This window comes from Cephus cinctus, unplaced genomic scaffold, assembly GCF_000341935.2.
Source record: "Cephus cinctus unplaced genomic scaffold, Ccin1 Ccin1_scaffold1043, whole genome shotgun sequence".
Taxonomy (NCBI): domain Eukaryota; kingdom Metazoa; phylum Arthropoda; class Insecta; order Hymenoptera; family Cephidae; genus Cephus; species Cephus cinctus.
The window spans coordinates 224,462-243,750 of NW_014333574.1; the positions used below are offsets into that span (position 1 = coordinate 224,462).

Genomic DNA, 19,289 nt, shown 5'->3' on the forward strand with positions numbered 1-19,289 from the left:
AAAAAAAAAAAAAAAAAAAAAAAAAAAAAAAAAAAAAAAAAAAAAAAAAAAAAACGCAAACAAAATTCCAATAATTTCACGATCTCTCGAAGAACAAAAAACCTGCAACTCGAAATTATTGCTATTGCGCGAGACGTAAGGACAGTAATGGTAACAAGGAATATTCGGTAAGTTGAATACTACAAAAAGAAACGCGGTTCCTCTAGATCAATATGTGCATTCCTTCAATCATCGTGATGACCGTCGTTGTCGATTGACGCGTAACGAAACACAGGATAAGATAAACGATGAGTAACCACATCCTCGGAGAAGCAGGATGTCGCGGCAAGAATTATAAACTCAACGATAAAATACGGTAATATAATATCAAGGTACAATATAAATAATAGTTACTACTTTGCACCTAAGCGACCTCTCTCCCGAATATCTCTAGTATCTCGAAGAGGTCTATTAGGATGTCCAGCACCTCTACCACCTCGCTTATGATTGTTCTCTACGTTGTTGATGTAATCAGTGATAGTATTACCGGCATTGTGTCTTGTGGGAGCCCTGCCCCTTCCACGTCCTCTAGATTGGCCACCACGACCACCACGTCCACCACTACCACCTTCTTCAGGTCCTGAAGCCATGCCTCGTCTTGTAGGTGGAAAACTCGGCATTGGTCCGGTAGTCGATCCATGCATGCTTCGTAATTGTTGATCTATTTCAAGTTTCTCCTGCCGAAGCTGCTCGACTTCCTGTGTATGAAAGTTCATTCAATTATTAAAAAGCTTGCCTATATTATTTGATTTATTTAAAAGAGATTTCAACAAGGATATTACAAATTTTACCTTAAGATGAGCCAAGTGATACTCCAGTAAAACTTTTGCATTGGCAATGCTCTCGACCGTGCCAACGAATACAAAGGGTACCTGTCCCTCTTCCCGTGGGAGTGTCGGTTGAGGTTCATTGTCTCCTTCGATTTTAACTCGCACCTGAAATACAGTAATGCAAACGATACTTGATATCACACAGACGATCTAGTGTTATATGCTGCATTCAATTCGATGATACTTATATTAGATGGCTTTGGAACTAGTAACTATACTGCCCTCACTGCAATAAAATATTCGGTGTTTTATCAGTATCAATTGGCCTTAGTATTCCTGTTACGGTAGACAGGTGCAGATGTCATTAGAAAGTGAATGAATTATTGTTTATTGGCATCAGCAAAGTACTTGCTTTAGGCGTATACTATATATATATATATATATATATATATATATATATAATATAGTAGAAAAGCGTATTAAGCAGCGATAACGATATACGTTGTTAGGATAAACGATTAATATGCAGCTGCCTAAGGTCTGTAAAATGTGTGCTCGCCCGCATGTAAAGGGAAAGTGCTTTAAGCGAGAAATTCGTGATAACGATAACATTTATACACTCTGTACCAAAATTGCACGGAGTTTCGATGAGAGCGGCAGATTTCACACACTTTTAACTGTTGATGAGCGTCATTTCGAAACTGTTGAATAAAAAAACCTCACAATTTATAACTACATTATTGTATATAGTAGAAAAGCGTATTAAGCAGCGATAACGATATACGTTGTTAGGATAAACGATTAATATGCAGCTGCCTAAGGTCTGTAAAATGTGTGCTCGCCCGCATGTAAAGGGAAAGTGCTTTAAGCGAGAAATTCGTGATAACGATAACATTTATACACTCTGTACCAAAATTGCACGGAGTTTCGATGAGAGCGGCAGATTTCACACACTTTTAACTGTTGATGAGCGTCATTTCGAAACTGTTGAATAAAAAAACCTCACAATTTATAACTACACTTTCATTGTGAAATAATAAGTGAATAATTGGTTCGTCTTGGTTCTCTCGACATTTCGTATCAATTTGATAATAGCTTAGCGTCGAAGATCTGAAGTGCCGCTATCGAAATCCTCAGGGCTTTAAGTTTTCAGGATAGGAAGAGTATGCAGATAATGGAAAAAAAAGAAGAAAAAAAAAACGTGCAGAGGTACACGTTAAGTGTATAGATGAGTATCGCGCAATTTTGATTCTAATTAATCTTACATGAAGTAACAATTAATAATAAATCATCGATGTTACATTACGATTAACAATTTAAGTGAATTTTGCATAGACCATCGAGCAATCGAAAATTGACTTGATAAATTTATGTTCAATACAAAATATATCCTTTACGACGTATCACCGGTACCTCGAGGTCGGACAATTTCTAAATTATTAAAAGTATCACGAGTGTCCTTAATCGGTAATGAATCTTCGATAGGAAATAAAATAGGAGGTAGATTTAAAAAAAAAAGACAGGAAGATAAACTAAGATGATCATTAAATATTAGTTTTGCAACAATTTTTCTTTTTGTTGTATAGGTCATACGTGATGAATAATAATCGTCTACGAAGAAGAGATAACGCTCGATTATCGAAAATATCGTTGTGTGTGATATACGAATTGCTTGAACACGCCACATACAGCTGGAATCAGTTTATTAAATAATTAGTCCATCTTCTTGTCACGCAATTAAAAATTGTAACGAGTGACGAAAAGAATACGGTTGCTTTTTTGTTTTTAAATTACTAATTATATCTTTTTCTTTTCATAAAAAGTACAAAACTGGCCCGAGTGGTTCATGTAATATTCACATATGATCTATCTCGTATTCAGAAACTTTAATTGGATGGAATAGAGATGAAATAAAGGCACAAACAGTATAAGGTAATATACTTACTCTATCAGTATGTACATTCCCACTCGAGCCAGATGTTATCTACCGAGAACAAACAATGCAAGTATATCACACATAACATAACCCCCTATAAGTTATAACTTCCATTTTCAATTGTTCGGAACGACATTAGCTTTCATTTGTTTTCTTTCTTTTTTCTGTCAAAAAGAATTTAACAATGGAGGAATGGTAAATGTCGTTAGATAAGTGAAAGACAAACTTTACGTCTCTGCTAATTGCAATTGATTAATTAAGAAAAAAATAAATACAAGAGTAGAATTATAACCAGAGACACTGAGAGCGTGGCACAGCAATATGCACTTTACAAAAATTCGCAAGAAAACAATTGTACTGTGCCCTGAAAAGAGGAAGAGAGACAAAAAAAAATAGAAAAAGAAATGTGTTTCGCACAATTTTCCGCAGATTCAACAGTACGAGAAACTTGAAGGATAAGATTTCAGATTGAATATTGAATTACGGCTGAGGAATCTAGCGGAATTTAGCAGAAGCGGTAAAGTCAACTGAAAATGAAAATTAACTTTATAGTATGCCAGTTCGTAAATCTCTTTCACGACTTGCAGTGGGCGTATAATGAGTTAAAGCGTATGGTAAAAACTTATTTAATATATCATGGAAAAATAAAGTTACAGTTTTCAATTTACTGTTATCACTGTACGACTGTAATATGTTATGCATCATGTTAACTTTCAAAGCTTACTGCAAGACGGAGTCAAAATCAAACTCATGGTTTTAAAGAAACAATTTTCAATGATATTACTTACCACACCACTTTTGTCGACAATTTCTTGTATAATGCGACCATTTTTTCCAATTACTTTCCCTACAAGGACGCGTGGCACTTGTATAGACTCTTCACTGTACTCCAGCATAGAACGGGCTTTCTTCACGGCTTCGTGAGTCTGCAACGAAAATTACATAAGGGAATATTCTCTGCGAAATCGTTAATAGCTCCAGCGATCGAAAAACGTACTAACAGTACGGTAAACGAATGGAGAACAAAAATTAATAAAATGAAGGTCGTAACTTGTTCCAATAATTTATTTTATCTGCAAGAACGACCTTGATTGTACATCTTGGAGGCTGCGATGAAAGATAAATCTAAATGTCTTACCTCACCGTATATCTTGAACGTACAAGAATTTTCCTCTAATTCTATATTAGTGATTCCTTCAACTTTTCTCGCCTGCTGTATATTCGCACCGTGAGCGCCAATGGCCAGTCCCATGAGGTCTTCCCGAACATTAAATTCGTCCGTGTATCTAAACAAAAAAAATTATGTTCTAATTTAATTTTTACATTTCAACATGCCACTTCATTCCCAACATAATTAAATAATAGATTCTGATGTCCTTGGCGCACTTTTTGGCATTGTATGTTTAATCGTTTATCGTTAATCGTCATAGCAGATGGTTTTATAATGGGAAATTTACAATTACGTTAAAATAATGAGAGTATTGCGTCCTAAATGTTGCAAGATAATGCAGATTTTTAATTATAAAAAACATTGAGATTTCATTATAAAATATATGTAACCAGAAATAAGGATGAGATGAAAGATGATCACACGTTAATTGTTTTAATTTATGCCCATTTCATTATGATGTGATATGGTGAATTGGAGCTTTTGGAGAAATATGGAAGGATATTGTATATTCTGCACGCATGAAGTCAGTAGGAACAAAAGCTGACATTAATTCTGCATGGAAAGAGTTAACGTGAAAAAGCAGAAGCCACATGTCAATTTGAACAGGTGAAGCTATTATAGAATTATGGATTAGAAAAAGTGACATTGTTATTTGTATAAATAATTGGCAGGACATACAGATTATTCTTATGAATATTCTTTAAATAGTTACGCACTTTGATATATGCATAGTACAGTTAATATTTTAAAAAGTTAATGTTTAAAATTTTTATAAGATTTATAGGACTTTATGTGACAATGGCAAAAGTAATAAAAATGTATTAATCTCATGCCTCTAACATATAACATGTGCACTATTCTTTTATAATTATATGGTAACATTCGACTTTCTTAATAAGCAAATATAAAACAAAATGTACATCATCCATGCATTATAGGCATACGAGTAGAAATTAGAAGATCAAATAGCTATTGTTGCGAGAAGATAAAAGCAATAAATTTTAGGAAGCCATTGCAACTTGCTCCTAGTGTCCAATTTCAATGAAAACATTCACCGCAAGCATAATATGATTGCTGTAATAATATTACAAATAATTATATTCCATATAGATACAAAAATATAGGATTCAGTTCTATTAAACAAACAAGAATAGTCATATATCTTAGTTTTGTATAAAAGTATTTTATATCAGTGTAATCAATGGCTTTTGTCGTGTCACAAAGAAAATAGCTAAACCGTAAATAGCTTAGTATAAAAAATAAAAATAATTCAATATATTGTACCAATTGTCGCTATATTGCCCTAAAGTTTCAAATGACTAGTCATGTAACTTCATCGAATCAAGACTATTGAGAAACTTTAGAGCAGCGAACAATGCCTTATTAAAAACATAGTTTCAACATACAAGGATTGTTAATTGATTGTGGTTTGCATTGTGGCAGATACAAAGATAATGGGGATGTATCATTACACACGTAACACTTGTCATAACAGTCCAAGGAATGCCAATGATTTTCTACAACATATCTTCCTTCCAGGATCCAAGAATCCTCGTACAGATGATAAGAAGACAAAAGCCGCGTCAAATGCCTACATAAATTTTCACTATCTTATCAATAAAAAATAACTGTCTCAGTACTTCCTAATGAATGCCCTAAGACTCACATAAATCTATCAACTCGTTCCCAAATAATATTCTTTCCATCATCGTCATCCTTATTGTCAACTAACCCTCAAAAACAGCGAAACAGTGTTACAAATGATTGTACAACAAAGACAATCGAGTACCCAGAAAATACTTATAATAAATTTCAAAATTATTCATAAATTTATAAAAAAGTTCCAATCCATAATAAACATTACTAACGCAATGCTAAGCCGAATGCATGTGCCTAAAACATTAAAATATAACTGTAAATATGCGTAATCAACCGGACGAAGGATAGAGCCAGTACCTTGTCTTGGAAAGATGCGTTTATAAAATATATCAGTGTTTCTCAATACGTTGACAAGTAAACCTCCTGGCATCTTGCGGAGAAAACAAAAGGACAGAATTTTAAGCCAGACAAAGAAAAAATATTTAAGGAAAAAGAGAAAGGGTAAAAATAATATGTAAAACTATAAACGTAGAACGCCCAGAACATACTACTGAAGTGTACAGATAGTAATTGATCTCCGCTCACAGCATACTATTTCATCATCCACTCAGGTACATACGACAGAGCAAATACTAAACGATGGAAAATACAACCTGTTTGTGTGATGTGTGTAAATTAAGCATACCGTATCAGTGACTGAACTACACAACGCCGTTGCATGCACATCAATGGTGTAATATGATCTTTCATTAAAAAAAGAAAGAAAATATATATATGCATATATAAATATATGTATATATATTAATATGCAGCGGTGTAATTTGTCATACAGTAAGCTAACTTATATCTAGAACCACGCTGCTGTGATCTCACCTTAAATTTGTTCTCATTCCTGCCTCAAAGTCTGAGACACGCTGATATATAAAGTTTGAAGATCTAAATTTGCTGAAATGAGAAAGAAACCCCGATGTAACTCGACGGAAACAAATTATAAGGATGGCCCTATCCTACTTCCTTGTCATTCCTTTTTCCTTTTTTTTTTTAAATTATTTCTTTTGGCTCCTCCTCGTGTAGATTTTTCTCTCTTTTCGAGAAAATTTGTCTTAGCGTATAATCTGCGCAAAGTTAAGCGACCGAATGTCGTTATATAATACTTTGATTGACAGCTAAGTGGCCGCAGTGTATTTTCTATCCTGAATTCTTGTGCCTGATAATGACTGTGTGGAAGAACAGAGATTTGTGATCAACGTGTTCTGTGTGTTTATTGTTTAGTTTCTCAAGATGATTTGTGATTGTGAATACTGAGATATATTTCGTATATATTTTTTTTTTTATATGAAATCATGAGTGACAAAAAGTACGATTTTTATGAGTTTCATGAATTTTTGAAAATTCATTAAATGAATTGATTCCATTAATTAAGTCTAATAAGCTGCTGGTAATGTTACGAATATACAACACTGACTCATTAACCACTTGTACCTTATTATAATGATAAATGAATAATTAAGATGAAAGATTTAATGTTCCTATAGTTATTATTCTTCTTGGGAAAACCGATTCCGGTGTAGAGATCTTTTATTTATTATTTTTTTTCTTTCATTAAGGGCAATTAATATAATCAAGCTAACTACAGGTTAGTGTCGGAACGTTGAGGCACTTTCTGTACAATTGCAAGATGCAGCATACTGATAACCATCAGATTTAAGAAGACGGGCAATTATTGTTACTACTACAATTTTTTAAATCAATTATGCGATAACAGATTACCATACGATTATTTATGATAAACTATTCGGAGGATGCAGTGACGGAAAATATATTAGATATTTTTAATATGCTATGTGCAACTACTAGATTTTTTCATTAATTACTGAAAATGAGCAGTTAGAAAGATGATTATTATTTTATAGAGATTAATAATCACAGAACTTTTCTTCTTGCAGAGACTTTCATCATTTTCTAAAGTTTTCGGGTATAACTGCAAAGTACGCAGATTTCAACTGTGTAATAAATAAAACGCAACTTTATACTGTATAGTGATAGTTCCAATATGAAAGTCACACGTCATGAAGTAAAAAATATTTTTTTATCTTACATGAAATATATTAACTGTAGAATCTTCTATAAATGCGTTAGTTTAAAGATAAAGAACAAAGACTATATCTGCGGATGTACGTGACGTTTCAATTTTCATAAAAGTACTGATTACAAAGAAAAAGCGAATGGAGATAATGACGAAAAGGGAACTAGGGAAGAAACAATGTACGTAAATAGGAAATAGATATTATGTTTTCTCAAAGGCCAAAACTTACAAGTAGCACATTGTCGTACTTTTGTTTCCTAGGTGTTTAAGACGTGAAATGAGAATGTACTGATGAAGGCATAAGTGTTAAAAGTTAGATAACAACTCTGCATACAGAGAAATTTGATTAACAGTCTCAGATGATTGATGCATTTTGCTGAACATTTAGCGACTGTGAATTTCATGGAATATCTTTCACCTCTGCCAGTAAATGCAAACCACAGACAGGATGGGAATACCGGATAGTGTTTGGACGAGGGCAGGTGAAAAAACGGACATCGAAAACAGCATTGACCAGAGACGGAATATTATAAATTTACCAAATAACTTACCCTCCGATCGTTTGAAGTTTGGTTGATTCGAGCTGGCGTGCTGCTTCTTCTGTCCTTTTCAGCAGTAGAACCTGTTAAAATAATACAGGGCGTATCAATATAGCTCCAGGTCCATTGCTCAAAGGCAAGACGAGCGCAGTCAATATGCACTTTTGATTGAGGATTGTACCTTTTGCGAAAAGTTGCGGAAGTGCATCTCCTGGAGCATGTTACTGTGACGACGTGTATTTTCGCGACGGGAGATGGCCAGCAGTACTCCTCGTTCAGGCACATATCGGCACACTGCCGCTCCTATTGCCTTTTGAAATTCCTTATGTGCATTGTCCATTTTTGCACTGCGACACATTACAAGTTTTTTTAAGTGCTTGATAAATACAGAACTTTGAATTCGTACTGATCACTTTTTGCCGTTTCTAGAGCTTGACATTAAATATACTATACTTACAATTCGCGCAAATCTTCAGGTACTTCAATTTCGATCTTGTGAAACGTATTCTTGTCGATTGGAGGATTTGGATTTTTTGCCCTCAGTCGTTCACTTCCTACAATTTCTGTATACGTATAATCCCATCCCAAGTATTCCACGACTTGGAAGCCTCCCTTCATCATCTATAAATTATAATTATTTTTATATCCAAACTTTACTTGTACTACAGGAAAGGCTTCTGATAATGAGAAATTGTTTTAAGTAAAAAAGTTTTTGAACCTTAATAATAGCTCTCCACCATCCACATGCCTCTTGGTCATTGGCTCGGGAGAACACTTCAATTTCTTGGCTCTCTGTAAACTCTGCTTTGGGGCCGTCTTTGGGAGGTAGACGAACTTGAGCAAACGGAAATTTCGATTCAGGTTGCCAGCTAAAAATGACATATTGTTACTGGGTGAGAGAACTGGTAATTTATATATATACTGAATAAATTCTGAATCATAATACGATATCACTGTTTTGTCACAGTATCATAACTGTGTAAACATCATTTTATGCAACGTAACGACCACGTGAAATATTAGGTCCTACATTCACAGGACATAATTAAATATGAAATGAATAACTATTTCAGACAAACAGAGATACTCCTGAAATATGCACATATGCATCGGGCATTAGAATTTTTAATTTTATTGCTTTCCCTGAAAACCTCAATGAGCTCTTTACTTCATTCCCAAAGAGATTATGATCTTGAGCAATCTGGAAGACCCAAGTGTACCATTCATACCATCCCTGCAATAGCAAAACCCACCAAACTTACACCAATTACCAATATCATTTGAACTCATACATATCCTTTTCCCAGAAATTTCTAGAAATCACCTAATAGTAATACTTTCCTGGACACCACTATCTACCAAATTCATCCCCTTAATACTAACAATGTCACACGATACTTTTGTTTAATACACTGCGATTCAAATTTTTATTAACTAAAATCACCTCAGTATCTCATATTTTCCATTTTCAATCACAAATCAAGGTAAGAAAGTTTCATATATTATTTCATTTAGTGGTAGTACTTATTCAGCATTATAAGGATCAATCTTATTACACAAAAATTTATGAGTATTCCTCTACTGATCAGCATAGCCTCACCCCAATAAGTTGCAAAAGCTTCTGGTTTAGTCATAACAGCAATGTTAAATGCTATGTGAGACTAATATACTACTGATATTTCAAACAATCAAAATAAATGTGTCGTTAACCCTAAATTAGCAAATAATAAACACATTGATAGATGACAAGAATAAAAAAAGGTAATAGACTCTTTAAAACCAGACATTTGTCTAGAATTAAAATCATATTTTTAATGACAAATTAACTGTTTGCAAAATCATTGTTTTAACTATGTGCACAGACAGCAAGAAAAAATGGTTACAATAATTTGCAACAATGTGTGTACACACTTCTACTTTTAAATATATTTTTAAAACCATATAAGTGATAAAAATAAAACTATGCATAATACAGTTCCTTATGTCATTTTGAAATTTATTTATAAATTGAACTAATGAAAAAATATAAATTTTGAAAACATGCATAATCAAAGCTTCTATAACAAAGACTTATATATCGATAAAGAAAGTTATTCCAATCTGACTGAATTGTCCTCAAGACTAATAATTGCATAATTGGAAAGTTCTATATAATAGCAGCAACGATAAGTCCTGGAAAATTTATATAAAAAATTCATTGAAATAAAATTGACAATAAGCTTGGTGTAAAATGTTGTACAGTAATTATCTATACAATGCACGAAAGCAAATATCCATTACAAATGTTTTTTTGGAGCATCTTCAATCAAAACGTGAATTATCGAATAACGTGTCACAACGATGCTGTATCGTTGTAACGACGTCATAATGCATAAACAGAGTGAATCAATTGTTTAGAATGCACCCAAGAAAAACTAATCAAGAGCAAAAGCTCAACAAGCACAGAAGGTAAAAAGTAAGCAACTTACTCATTTTCGAAGGCGACCAATACTTCATCCTCAAAGACATCGGTGACAAAGGCCTGTAATTAACGATAGATTAAACGTATACGTCCTCTGATCCATGATTGTGGACTCGAGGGTGACACGGCACACTCCGATATCGGACCATGCACGCCGAGGATAACAGTGAACCCGGCAGGCGAACCTCGATAGCATGATAAAAATCAAAAAATTCTCAAGACATGAGAAAAAGCCATGAAATTCAAGTGGTGATATGCAGAGTAAATTCACGCCCTGTCAAACGAGACATGGCGTCGGAGGAAGCCGCGTTACCTCGAGAACGTTTGAGGAGCGCGCTTTCGCAAAGTACGAGGCTCCAAGACGTCGAGTTATAACTGCGTCGTGCCCCAGGGATCAGGTCATCCACGTGTTTCGTATTCTCCCCATATTTTCGTATACTTTTCACATAACGAACCTTATAATATGCTCCGTTTTCGCCGCATACTTCGACTGCGAGATCCTCCATCTTGCTTTTGTGTGACGGCTCGGCTCCTTTGCGGCAGGCATGCTGGCGAGCGGCGCAAGTTCGAGGCTACGAGCGCAAAGTTCTGCCAATCGCAGTCTTTTCGCTCGTGACGCCACTCGCCCATTGGTTTTTCTTTGGTTCTGCGCTGCCGATGCTGCCACCATACAGCAACGACACGCAACAACCCAAGTATATGGGCCTGTGAGTGTTCAGATGAACAAGGGTTTGAAGCGAGAAAATTTTGCACCAAAATATCGAAGCAAAGAAAGCACAGCTACTAAATGTATTTGATTTAATTGAAGCCTTTTGATGAAATCTCGGTCCCTTTAAAACCCGATTTTTCGATCATTCTCTAGAAATTAAATAAAACATAAGTAAATGTGGATACTGACAGAGTGATGGAGATGTCATGACCATTTCCAATCGTCATGTACAACTCGTCGCATTATTTCATGAAACTGGGGACGAATATAAAAAAAAGAGCGCCGTAGGGACTCAAAAGTATATACCAAGAATACCACATTGCTGAGAAGACCCAACATTAAGCTGATAGAAAGATTTTTGGACGTGAATAAATCGAGCTTTCAACCAATAGATTTTCCTTGACTACAAATTTGGCCTTTTGTCGCAGCAAATGCTACAGATATATTACACAAATGTCTGATAGCTAAAGGTACTTTAGAAATGTTGTACTCCCTAGAATTTACAGCGTTCAATTTCTTCGGTTCAAACAGAACAGAAGATCTCGCGCGTGGGATTTTCTGGAGTATTTCACACGCATGCGTGTCAAGACTGGGACGCAGTACCCCCATTATCTGGCAACGCTGCGTAACCGTCGCACTGTCATCGTTCGACGGATCATGACTCCGTGCCGTCCGTGCTCGTGTCTCTGCTTCTTCTGCCTGTCCATGTTCCTCGCGATACCGCGACGCACGAACTGACAGTTCCGATGCTTACGAGCGTACCAGCACCGATCGCCATATGCGAACAACAATGTCTGGAAGCAGCGATTCAGAGGAATTCTTCGACGCAGAAGACGACACCTTCCACCGCGCCTCTCGGTAATTTCCTTGGCTCGTCATTGCTTTCAACGTCCCCAACTAGCTTACTGCCTTAATCAAGCAGACCGCCGATTTTTATATAGAGCTGACAATTTCACAAAGTTCTTGTCAAACTTCTATTACTTGTTAGGAGTCTTATTTTCTCTTCAATACGAATACTGCAAACTTTTTCTACTCATTACTTGGATACCTCGCTGTTTTGAAGCTTGATTTTTTAGTATGGCCTTAATGATGTATTACTCATAGATATTCTTGTAATCTTCATGATTCTACAGTGATCATACAAATAAAAAATGTCATTTGAGATCTGTGTTTTTGATTCTTTAGATTCTGTGTCAGTAGTTTGGAGGACTAAATGTTTCAAGTTTGATTGTCAGTTTATGCAATAGAAGATGCATGATAATATACTTTGATTGACATGATGGGAAATATATTCGAGAAAGAAGCACATTCTCTACATTGCTTGTATCGTTTGTTTTGGTTTTGAAATAGATTTATATTATCTATTAATCTAATCATATCTCAACCTGTATTAATTGATAAGGGAAGATAGTCTGGTAGTAAGATTTAAACTTGTCTAGTACATAAAAAGTTGAAATTCCTTAAAGAAGGCATATATATAATATAATTTGTACTGTGACAACTGTTTTTCTTTTCAGAAAAAGCAAAGCACAAGATTCTATCATTGTTGAAACACAAGACGAAAAAGCAGTGGAAACTAGCAAAGAAGCAGATGATAGTATATTTGTGAAGCCAGCTGAACCTAAGCCATTTATTGATGCTAAGAATGATGTGGAGACAGAAAGGAAACAGAGCACAGATAAATCTGTATGCACATTTCTGCTCCAATAATTACACTATTAAGTTCATTACAGTTTTTGAAATGCAAGAATCTCACAAATTCAATAACAAAAATTAAACTTTTATATTCTAGGAAGATGATGGAAAAGCTACAGGCACTGACAAAATTGTGGGTAGGAGACGATTTCGAGAATTGCGTCAACGAATGCAGACCGAGGACGACGATATTCCAGTTAATAGCTCTCCTCCAGATAGTCAAACATCCTCCATAGAGGGTGTTTATCCTACGCCCTCAAAAACATCCCATCCATTCCGAATTATCGAGCACGATACTCTTAGTTTACAAAGCATGACTTCTTTAGGACGTATCGGTCGTATTTTGGGAGGAGTCTCAGACAATACATCTGGGATCGTTCCACCAGGTGTGTCCCAATGTCCCCCACCCACTCCCCTCTCAAGAGAAACTCCAATGTCCTCTATGGCTAGCATTCCAAGCAAAGACGAAGACACTGCCTCGGGTAAGATGTCCCAGTCATCCAGCATCCTTACCCTATCCGGGGATGTTCTTCAGGAATCATCTGCGAATGAGAAATCAAATTGTCCCTCGCAAAGTAACGCGACTGTGATCCTCCAAGAACCTGATGTCATCGCCAGCACTAAGAGCAATTGCAAACACGTGGAAAATTTGCAAGATGCATCTTCAGAGCCCGGGATGCCGGTCGCGCCACCACGACGTAAAAAGAAATCGAAACCGCTAACACCTACCGATCTTGCTGTAAGATATTTTAACGTTTTCTTAGAACAATGGAAGTTAAAGTGCATCTTACGAAATTAAATAAAATTAAATAAAATATGTAACGCACATGAAGACTGTATTTTGCATAATTTCAGCCATCTGTGGCAGAGGCATTGGTACCTGCATCGTCACTGCCAAGTCCAGCAAGTACTATAGAATCTATTACTAGAGAATTTGAGCATTCCCTTGACATACGATCAGCAACTAAAGGACAATACGTTGTTAAGCCACAGGTAAGAAGTTCTTTAAATCAATCAGTTCTTACCTAAGACGATTATCTATAATTTGTAAACTATAACATAATTTATTTGTGACTATTAGGATGAAGATAAATCCAGGGCTGAAGGCCCATCATCTGAAGAATTAGAAAGGGTGGAAAGAATGAAGTCTGAGCTTTTGAGTATGCGCTCTAGTGAAATGTCGAACAGTCCTCTAGGGTCTATTTCCACTAATAGCATCGGTCGATGTTCGTTAGGTCCCCATAGACTCTCAGGTTTCAATACTCAAGGATCGAAAGAGAGACGAAAGTCTGCTGGTGATCAGGATATGGTCAAACAATTAAACATGTTTGTGAGAACAAGAACAGATTCTGGAAAACGATTGACAGACATGGTTAGTGAACAGGTCACTTTTATATTGTTACATATTTATTTTGTTGCATTTATGCAATACAAAAATAAGCAATTTTGTCCTTACAGGAAATCCTGGAGCAAGTAACTGTATTAAATTTGGATACCGGTGAGAGAGTACCGTTGAGCATAGCAGAAGACAAGCTACCGCAATGTATTAATCCGTTGTCTCTACACATCATGAGATTGACATCAGAATACATAAGCAATTCAAGCTTGGAGAAAGAAAAAGAGAGTGACGAAGAGAGTGTAGATAGTAAAATGTCAAGTATACCTCCAGACGAAGATGTAGCTGTAGGTAGAGTTCGCAAAAGGACACAAAAGCTCAAGAGATTCCTGGGCTCAACAGTGAAGAAAACAATGGACAAGGCAAAATCAATAGCTCAGGAAGTATCTCATGCAAGACACAAGGAAGACGTACTGGATATAGTAGACGATGTATATCCTGGAGAGCAACAATATATAAAACTAAAAGCATCAAACAGTCACAAGGGTCCTTACGAATTTTCATGTCTACAGCATGTGCAAGATCTCAGCGGAGAGCATGTTGGGCCAGTTTGGTGTATGAAATTTTCAGCCTGCGGTCGTCTGCTGGCCACAGCTGGTCAAGATCGTGTCCTGAGAATTTGGGTGCTTCGAGATGCCTTTGCTTATTTCCAGGACATGCGAACAAAGTACAATGCAGAAAAAGTGAGTCCGACACCATCACAAGAGTCTCTGGTATCGCAAAAATCTCTAGAAGATCCCAATGTGATAACTAGTGCGTTTAATGAAATCGAAGGTACGAAGAGTCCATTTATGCCAAAGCCATTCTGCACATACACAGGACATACATCTGACCTCCTCGATGTCTCCTGGTCTAAAAATTACTTTGTCCTATCATCATCGATGGATAAAACAGTACGACTTTGGCACATATGCCGTAAGGAATGTCTGTGTTGTTTTCAACATATTGATTTTGTAACTGCGATAGTCTTTCATCCACGAGATGATCGTTACTTCCTGTCCGGGTCTCTAGACGGCAAACTCAGATTATGGAACATCCCCGACAAGAAGGTAGCAGTCTGGAACGAGGTGGACGGCCATACTAAATTAATAACAGCTGCTAATTTCTGTCAAAATGGAAAATTTGCAGTCGTCGGTTCATACGACGGACGTTGTATATTTTACAATACGGATCAATTGAAGTATCATACTCAGATCCATGTACGTTCTACAAGAGGTAAAAATTCAACCGGTAGAAAAATCAGTGGAATAGAGCCAATGCCTGGCGAGGACAAGATTTTAGTTACCTCGAATGACAGTCGTATAAGACTTTACGACCTGAGAGACTTGAATCTTTCCTGCAAGTATAAAGGCTACGTGAATGTCAGTAGTCAGATAAAAGCCAGCTTCAGTCCAGATGGCCAGTACATAGTTAGTGGTTCTGAAAATCAGTGTATATACATATGGAAGACTCATCACGATTATTCAAAGTTCTCAAGTGTGCGACGTGATCGTAATGACTTTTGGGAAGGTATCAAAGCTCACAATGCCGTTGTGACTTGTGCCGTATTCGCACCGAATCCTGATAGCATTATCAAGCAGATTGAAGCACGAGAGCAATGGGAGGCTAGGGACGATCCAAAGAACCTGGGGAACGCAGCATCACCCGATGCACCAGTTGATCCGGTCGTGGAGCAGCGTACAAAAGGCTGCGGCGGCCATGTTCTCGTCAGCGCCGATTTCAATGGATGCATCAAAGTGTTCCTCAACAAAACGAAACCAAAGCACAGTTCTTTACCAGCTTCTGCACTTGCGTAATTCACTATCGCAATTTTCTTTCGGATTTTTTTTTTAAATCCACTTTAGTCGCCATCCATTCTTGCCTCCTATTCACCTCGGATACTTTCTTTTTTTATCTTTTTACATTTTTTTCTCGCGTCTCTCAATAAATTACTTGCAATTTAAACTTTAAGAGCTTTCCCGTAATTAGACGATGTCTCAATGATGTAAAGAATTGCACTTTCTTTACCTTCAGGTACTTAAAGTTTAACTACTGAAATTCCCGAGTATTCTTTCTCAATTCCAACTCTCAGTATGGTGCGACGAATTATCGATTGCCAGTAATACAGTTTTTATACAGCAACGATCATTGGCGTTTCTAATTGAAAATCAACCTGCGGACTCATTGCGCGTTTCTTTTATATTGTCAATCAATTTTCTTATCGGTGTCTTTAATTGTCATTGTACATGTATATATGTTACTGACCCACACGCAGTGGGTCGTACTAATTCCTGCTTAATAATCTGCTGCTTTGTGTACGTGAATTGGCATTTGTATAAACGACAGCCATTTATCACTGTGTTTTGTACATGGTAAATGGAGTCTAATATTTTTATTCATCTACACGTTGACGTAATGTATTATCAATGATTAACGGTACCCACTCCACTGTTTTTGGATTAACACCCCATTCGGGATATCGTTGCTATTCTTTTGCGCAGAGCGTAACGCGCATGTACGTGGAATATGAATAAGAGATTCAATCAATTATCTGACACGTACTGAACAAGGTGATTAGTAGAGATACGAATATTAATTTTTTTTCTCCATTAAGCTGCGCTTTGTTAATTAGTGCCTCGCGGTAATAATGATTTTAGATACAGTTGTGATCGATTCGATGTTTGGCCGATTGACTAAAATTGATTAAAATTTTTCAGCTACGGTTACACAATATGTATTATCATTATATATGAATATTGATGCGTGCCTACTGTTTGGCTAATCGGCCCCGATCGAGTTAGACTTTTCTAAGATTTTCACGTAATCGTACACCACTCTTGTTGCATTGGTGTATCGCATCGAAGACAATATGGAAAAAAAAAAGAAAAAAAAACTTAAATTAAACCGGAATAGATTTAACGTCACACAAATTTTTTCTAAGATTGCCATTAAATATTTTTAGACAAAAAAATGGATTTGAATTGTGCACCAAACGGTATCGCTATATGGGAGGCACGTGTTAAGTGTAACAATTATTATAAACACCGAGTGCACTTTTCATGCTTGTCATTTTATTTTTTACATAAACACTTCATTGGATAGCTTTTTTGAAAAATAGAACTTTGCCATTGTATAGAATCATTTAATTATTTTCATATGTCAGTGGTATCTGGTAATGGCACTCTTTCGCGTTAAATCGAGCCTCGTTCTTACAGCAGTATTTTACTTGTAACAATATGTTAGGAATGAGTAAAGAAAATTATTGTATTAAGAAATACGAAATATCTACGCAATCGTACAGTTTGTCAATTCACGCGTTCAGAGTTTAAGTTAAATATTTTAAAGAAGAAATCGAATTACGAAATTCACGGTGTGGATGGGTCATTGTAATTAAATGTAGTTGACGTCTGTAGAAATTTTTAGAGCAGTGCCGATCTGGCTGATCGATTATGCATGAGCAGCTACATCAATTCTAATTAGGGATACCATCTTCTTGTGACTTGTGGCTATAACGTAAAAGAGTACTTTGAATTTGGAATTGACATTCCGACTCTGTTGTAACTCTTGTAATGTGACTCGTGAGATATTAATGGACTATTTGTTATCGATTTGATGCTAAATTAATGTTCAATGAAAAATATCGGAATGACGTTTACGAACGGCGAGGATAATTAAGTACGAAATTCGTTAATTAAAATCCAGTCGAAGTTACGTTAATTTAATTCTGACAGTCGTGAGATGAATTAAATTACGTACTGATAACGATAATTAACCATTAAGGAATGTGAAAAGAATTGAATTTCGGATTAACGAAAAAAGAAATTGCGAATTTTAAATTTTCATGCTGGCACTTTAACACCAGAAGCTAAATGTTCCTATTAGCAGAGTAGTTTGCGTGAAAATGGCAATTAAGAAGTTCAATCTTTTTTTGATTTTGCGAATAAAAGAAAATCGAACAAATCCAATGAAAGCGTCACGAAGAAAATCGCACGCGGCTAAGCGCCAAGAGCTACGATTCGCAATGAATTATGAGACGTTCGAATGAAATAATTGTAAATATGCAAAGAAAAATGAGAAAAGATAAATTAGGGGAAAGAAAGAGAAGAATACGAAGAAAGGGAGAGTGAGAGTCTCGATACTTTGTTGTAAATGCAATTGTAAATATTTTTAATCGCATAGCGCAAACGCTTAGCGATAATGATGATTGCCATAACGACACAGGACGTGCACAAAATAATTCTTTGTGATCTAAATGGTAACCGTGTATTGTAAAAAAGAGAGGGAGTAAGAGAAAGAAAAGAAAAAAAGAAAATAAAACAAACAGGAAGTGTGTACCGACAATGTATTAATTGCAACTGAAATGTGTCTGTGTTTTTTAGGTTATCATCACGCGGAAATATAAATCTGTAACGATCACGCGAGATCTTTGATTCTCAATAGTTTATTACCCCACGATCTATATCCCATCCATCCATACATCCGTCTGGTGGATATCTGGTACCTGAACGCCGATACCCACCCGAGGCTAAATCTACCACGTCGTAGCATAAATTGGATAAGTAAAGGAATTAATCGCTATAATAGCCAAGCTGATTAAGGCGCCTGTAAAAACACAGCCAGCCAGTCTGAGACCACCTGATCCACCATTATCATCATCATCACCGTAAATGAAGCATCGAAAACACGTACGAGCTCATCTATAGGTCAGTCACATGCGCGCCATTCGGTCGGTCGGTCAGTCGGTCGTTCGGTTCGTTCATCCGAATGAGAATGACGGTCTCGGAGATTTAAAAAAAAAGCGCAATTTTTTCTCCTAAAAAATTCGTAAGACAAAATAGTAAATCAGTAAAATGTACAGGTTTGAAAAAAAAACCATATAAATGATAAATTACAACTTTGATAATTGCTT

The 19,289-nt window shown here is 36.1% G+C and overlaps 2 protein-coding genes across 8 annotated transcripts in view; one reads left to right on the forward strand and one right to left on the reverse strand.

Annotated features, from left to right (window-relative positions):
* Window positions 1-11,209, reverse strand: part of LOC107271840 (synaptic functional regulator FMR1) — a 15,460-nt gene extending 4,251 nt beyond the window's left edge. For 2 of the 6 annotated variants that reach the window (XM_015748320.2, XM_015748317.2), the window contains exons 1-12: window positions 11,057-11,209; window positions 10,609-10,661; window positions 8,859-9,009; window positions 8,598-8,761; window positions 8,322-8,487; window positions 8,153-8,223; window positions 6,389-6,460; window positions 3,884-4,031; window positions 3,534-3,671; window positions 2,755-2,793; window positions 831-974; window positions 527-737 (exon numbers count right to left, since the gene is read on the reverse strand). In XM_015748320.2, the coding sequence (XP_015603806.1) occupies window positions 527-737; window positions 831-974; window positions 2,755-2,793; window positions 3,534-3,671; window positions 3,884-4,031; window positions 6,389-6,460; window positions 8,153-8,223; window positions 8,322-8,487; window positions 8,598-8,761; window positions 8,859-9,009; window positions 10,609-10,661; window positions 11,057-11,107 (1,408 nt within the window). In that variant the 5' untranslated portion in view covers window positions 11,108-11,209. The remainder of the gene's footprint in view (window positions 1-526; window positions 738-830; window positions 975-2,754; window positions 2,794-3,533; window positions 3,672-3,883; window positions 4,032-6,388; window positions 6,461-8,152; window positions 8,224-8,321; window positions 8,488-8,597; window positions 8,762-8,858; window positions 9,010-10,608; window positions 10,662-11,056) is intronic. The other 4 variants (XM_015748319.2, XM_015748318.2, XM_015748321.2 and 1 more) reach the window with 4 other exon arrangements.
* Window positions 11,210-11,900: 691 nt separating this feature from the next.
* On the forward strand, window positions 11,901-18,796 carry LOC107271869 (WD repeat-containing protein 44). 2 transcript variants are annotated; one of them, XM_025089046.1, is made up of 7 exons: window positions 11,901-12,168; window positions 12,496-12,502; window positions 12,828-12,996; window positions 13,103-13,744; window positions 13,861-13,998; window positions 14,087-14,377; window positions 14,464-18,796. In XM_025089046.1, exons 1-7 carry the CDS (start codon window positions 12,057-12,059, stop codon window positions 16,195-16,197), a joined length of 3,093 nt encoding a protein of 1,030 aa, XP_024944814.1. In that variant the 5' UTR covers window positions 11,901-12,056; the 3' UTR covers window positions 16,198-18,796. The 2 variants fall into 2 exon arrangements, with proteins under 2 accessions (XP_024944814.1, XP_015603870.1); XM_015748384.2 differs by lacking the exon at window positions 12,496-12,502 and having other exon boundaries at window positions 11,917-12,168; window positions 14,464-16,197.
* The last annotated feature ends 493 nt before the right edge of the window (window positions 18,797-19,289 follow it).

Coding starts and splice junctions, on each gene's coding strand:
- LOC107271869 (XM_025089046.1), top strand. CDS start 12,057: ATGCTTACGAGCGTACCAGCACCGATCGCCATATGCGAACAACAATGT. Junction 12,997..13,102: donor AACAGAGCACAGATAAATCT/GTATGCACATTT, acceptor TTTATATTCTAG/GAAGATGATGGAAAAGCTAC. Junction 14,378..14,463: donor GAAAACGATTGACAGACATG/GTTAGTGAACAG, acceptor TTGTCCTTACAG/GAAATCCTGGAGCAAGTAAC.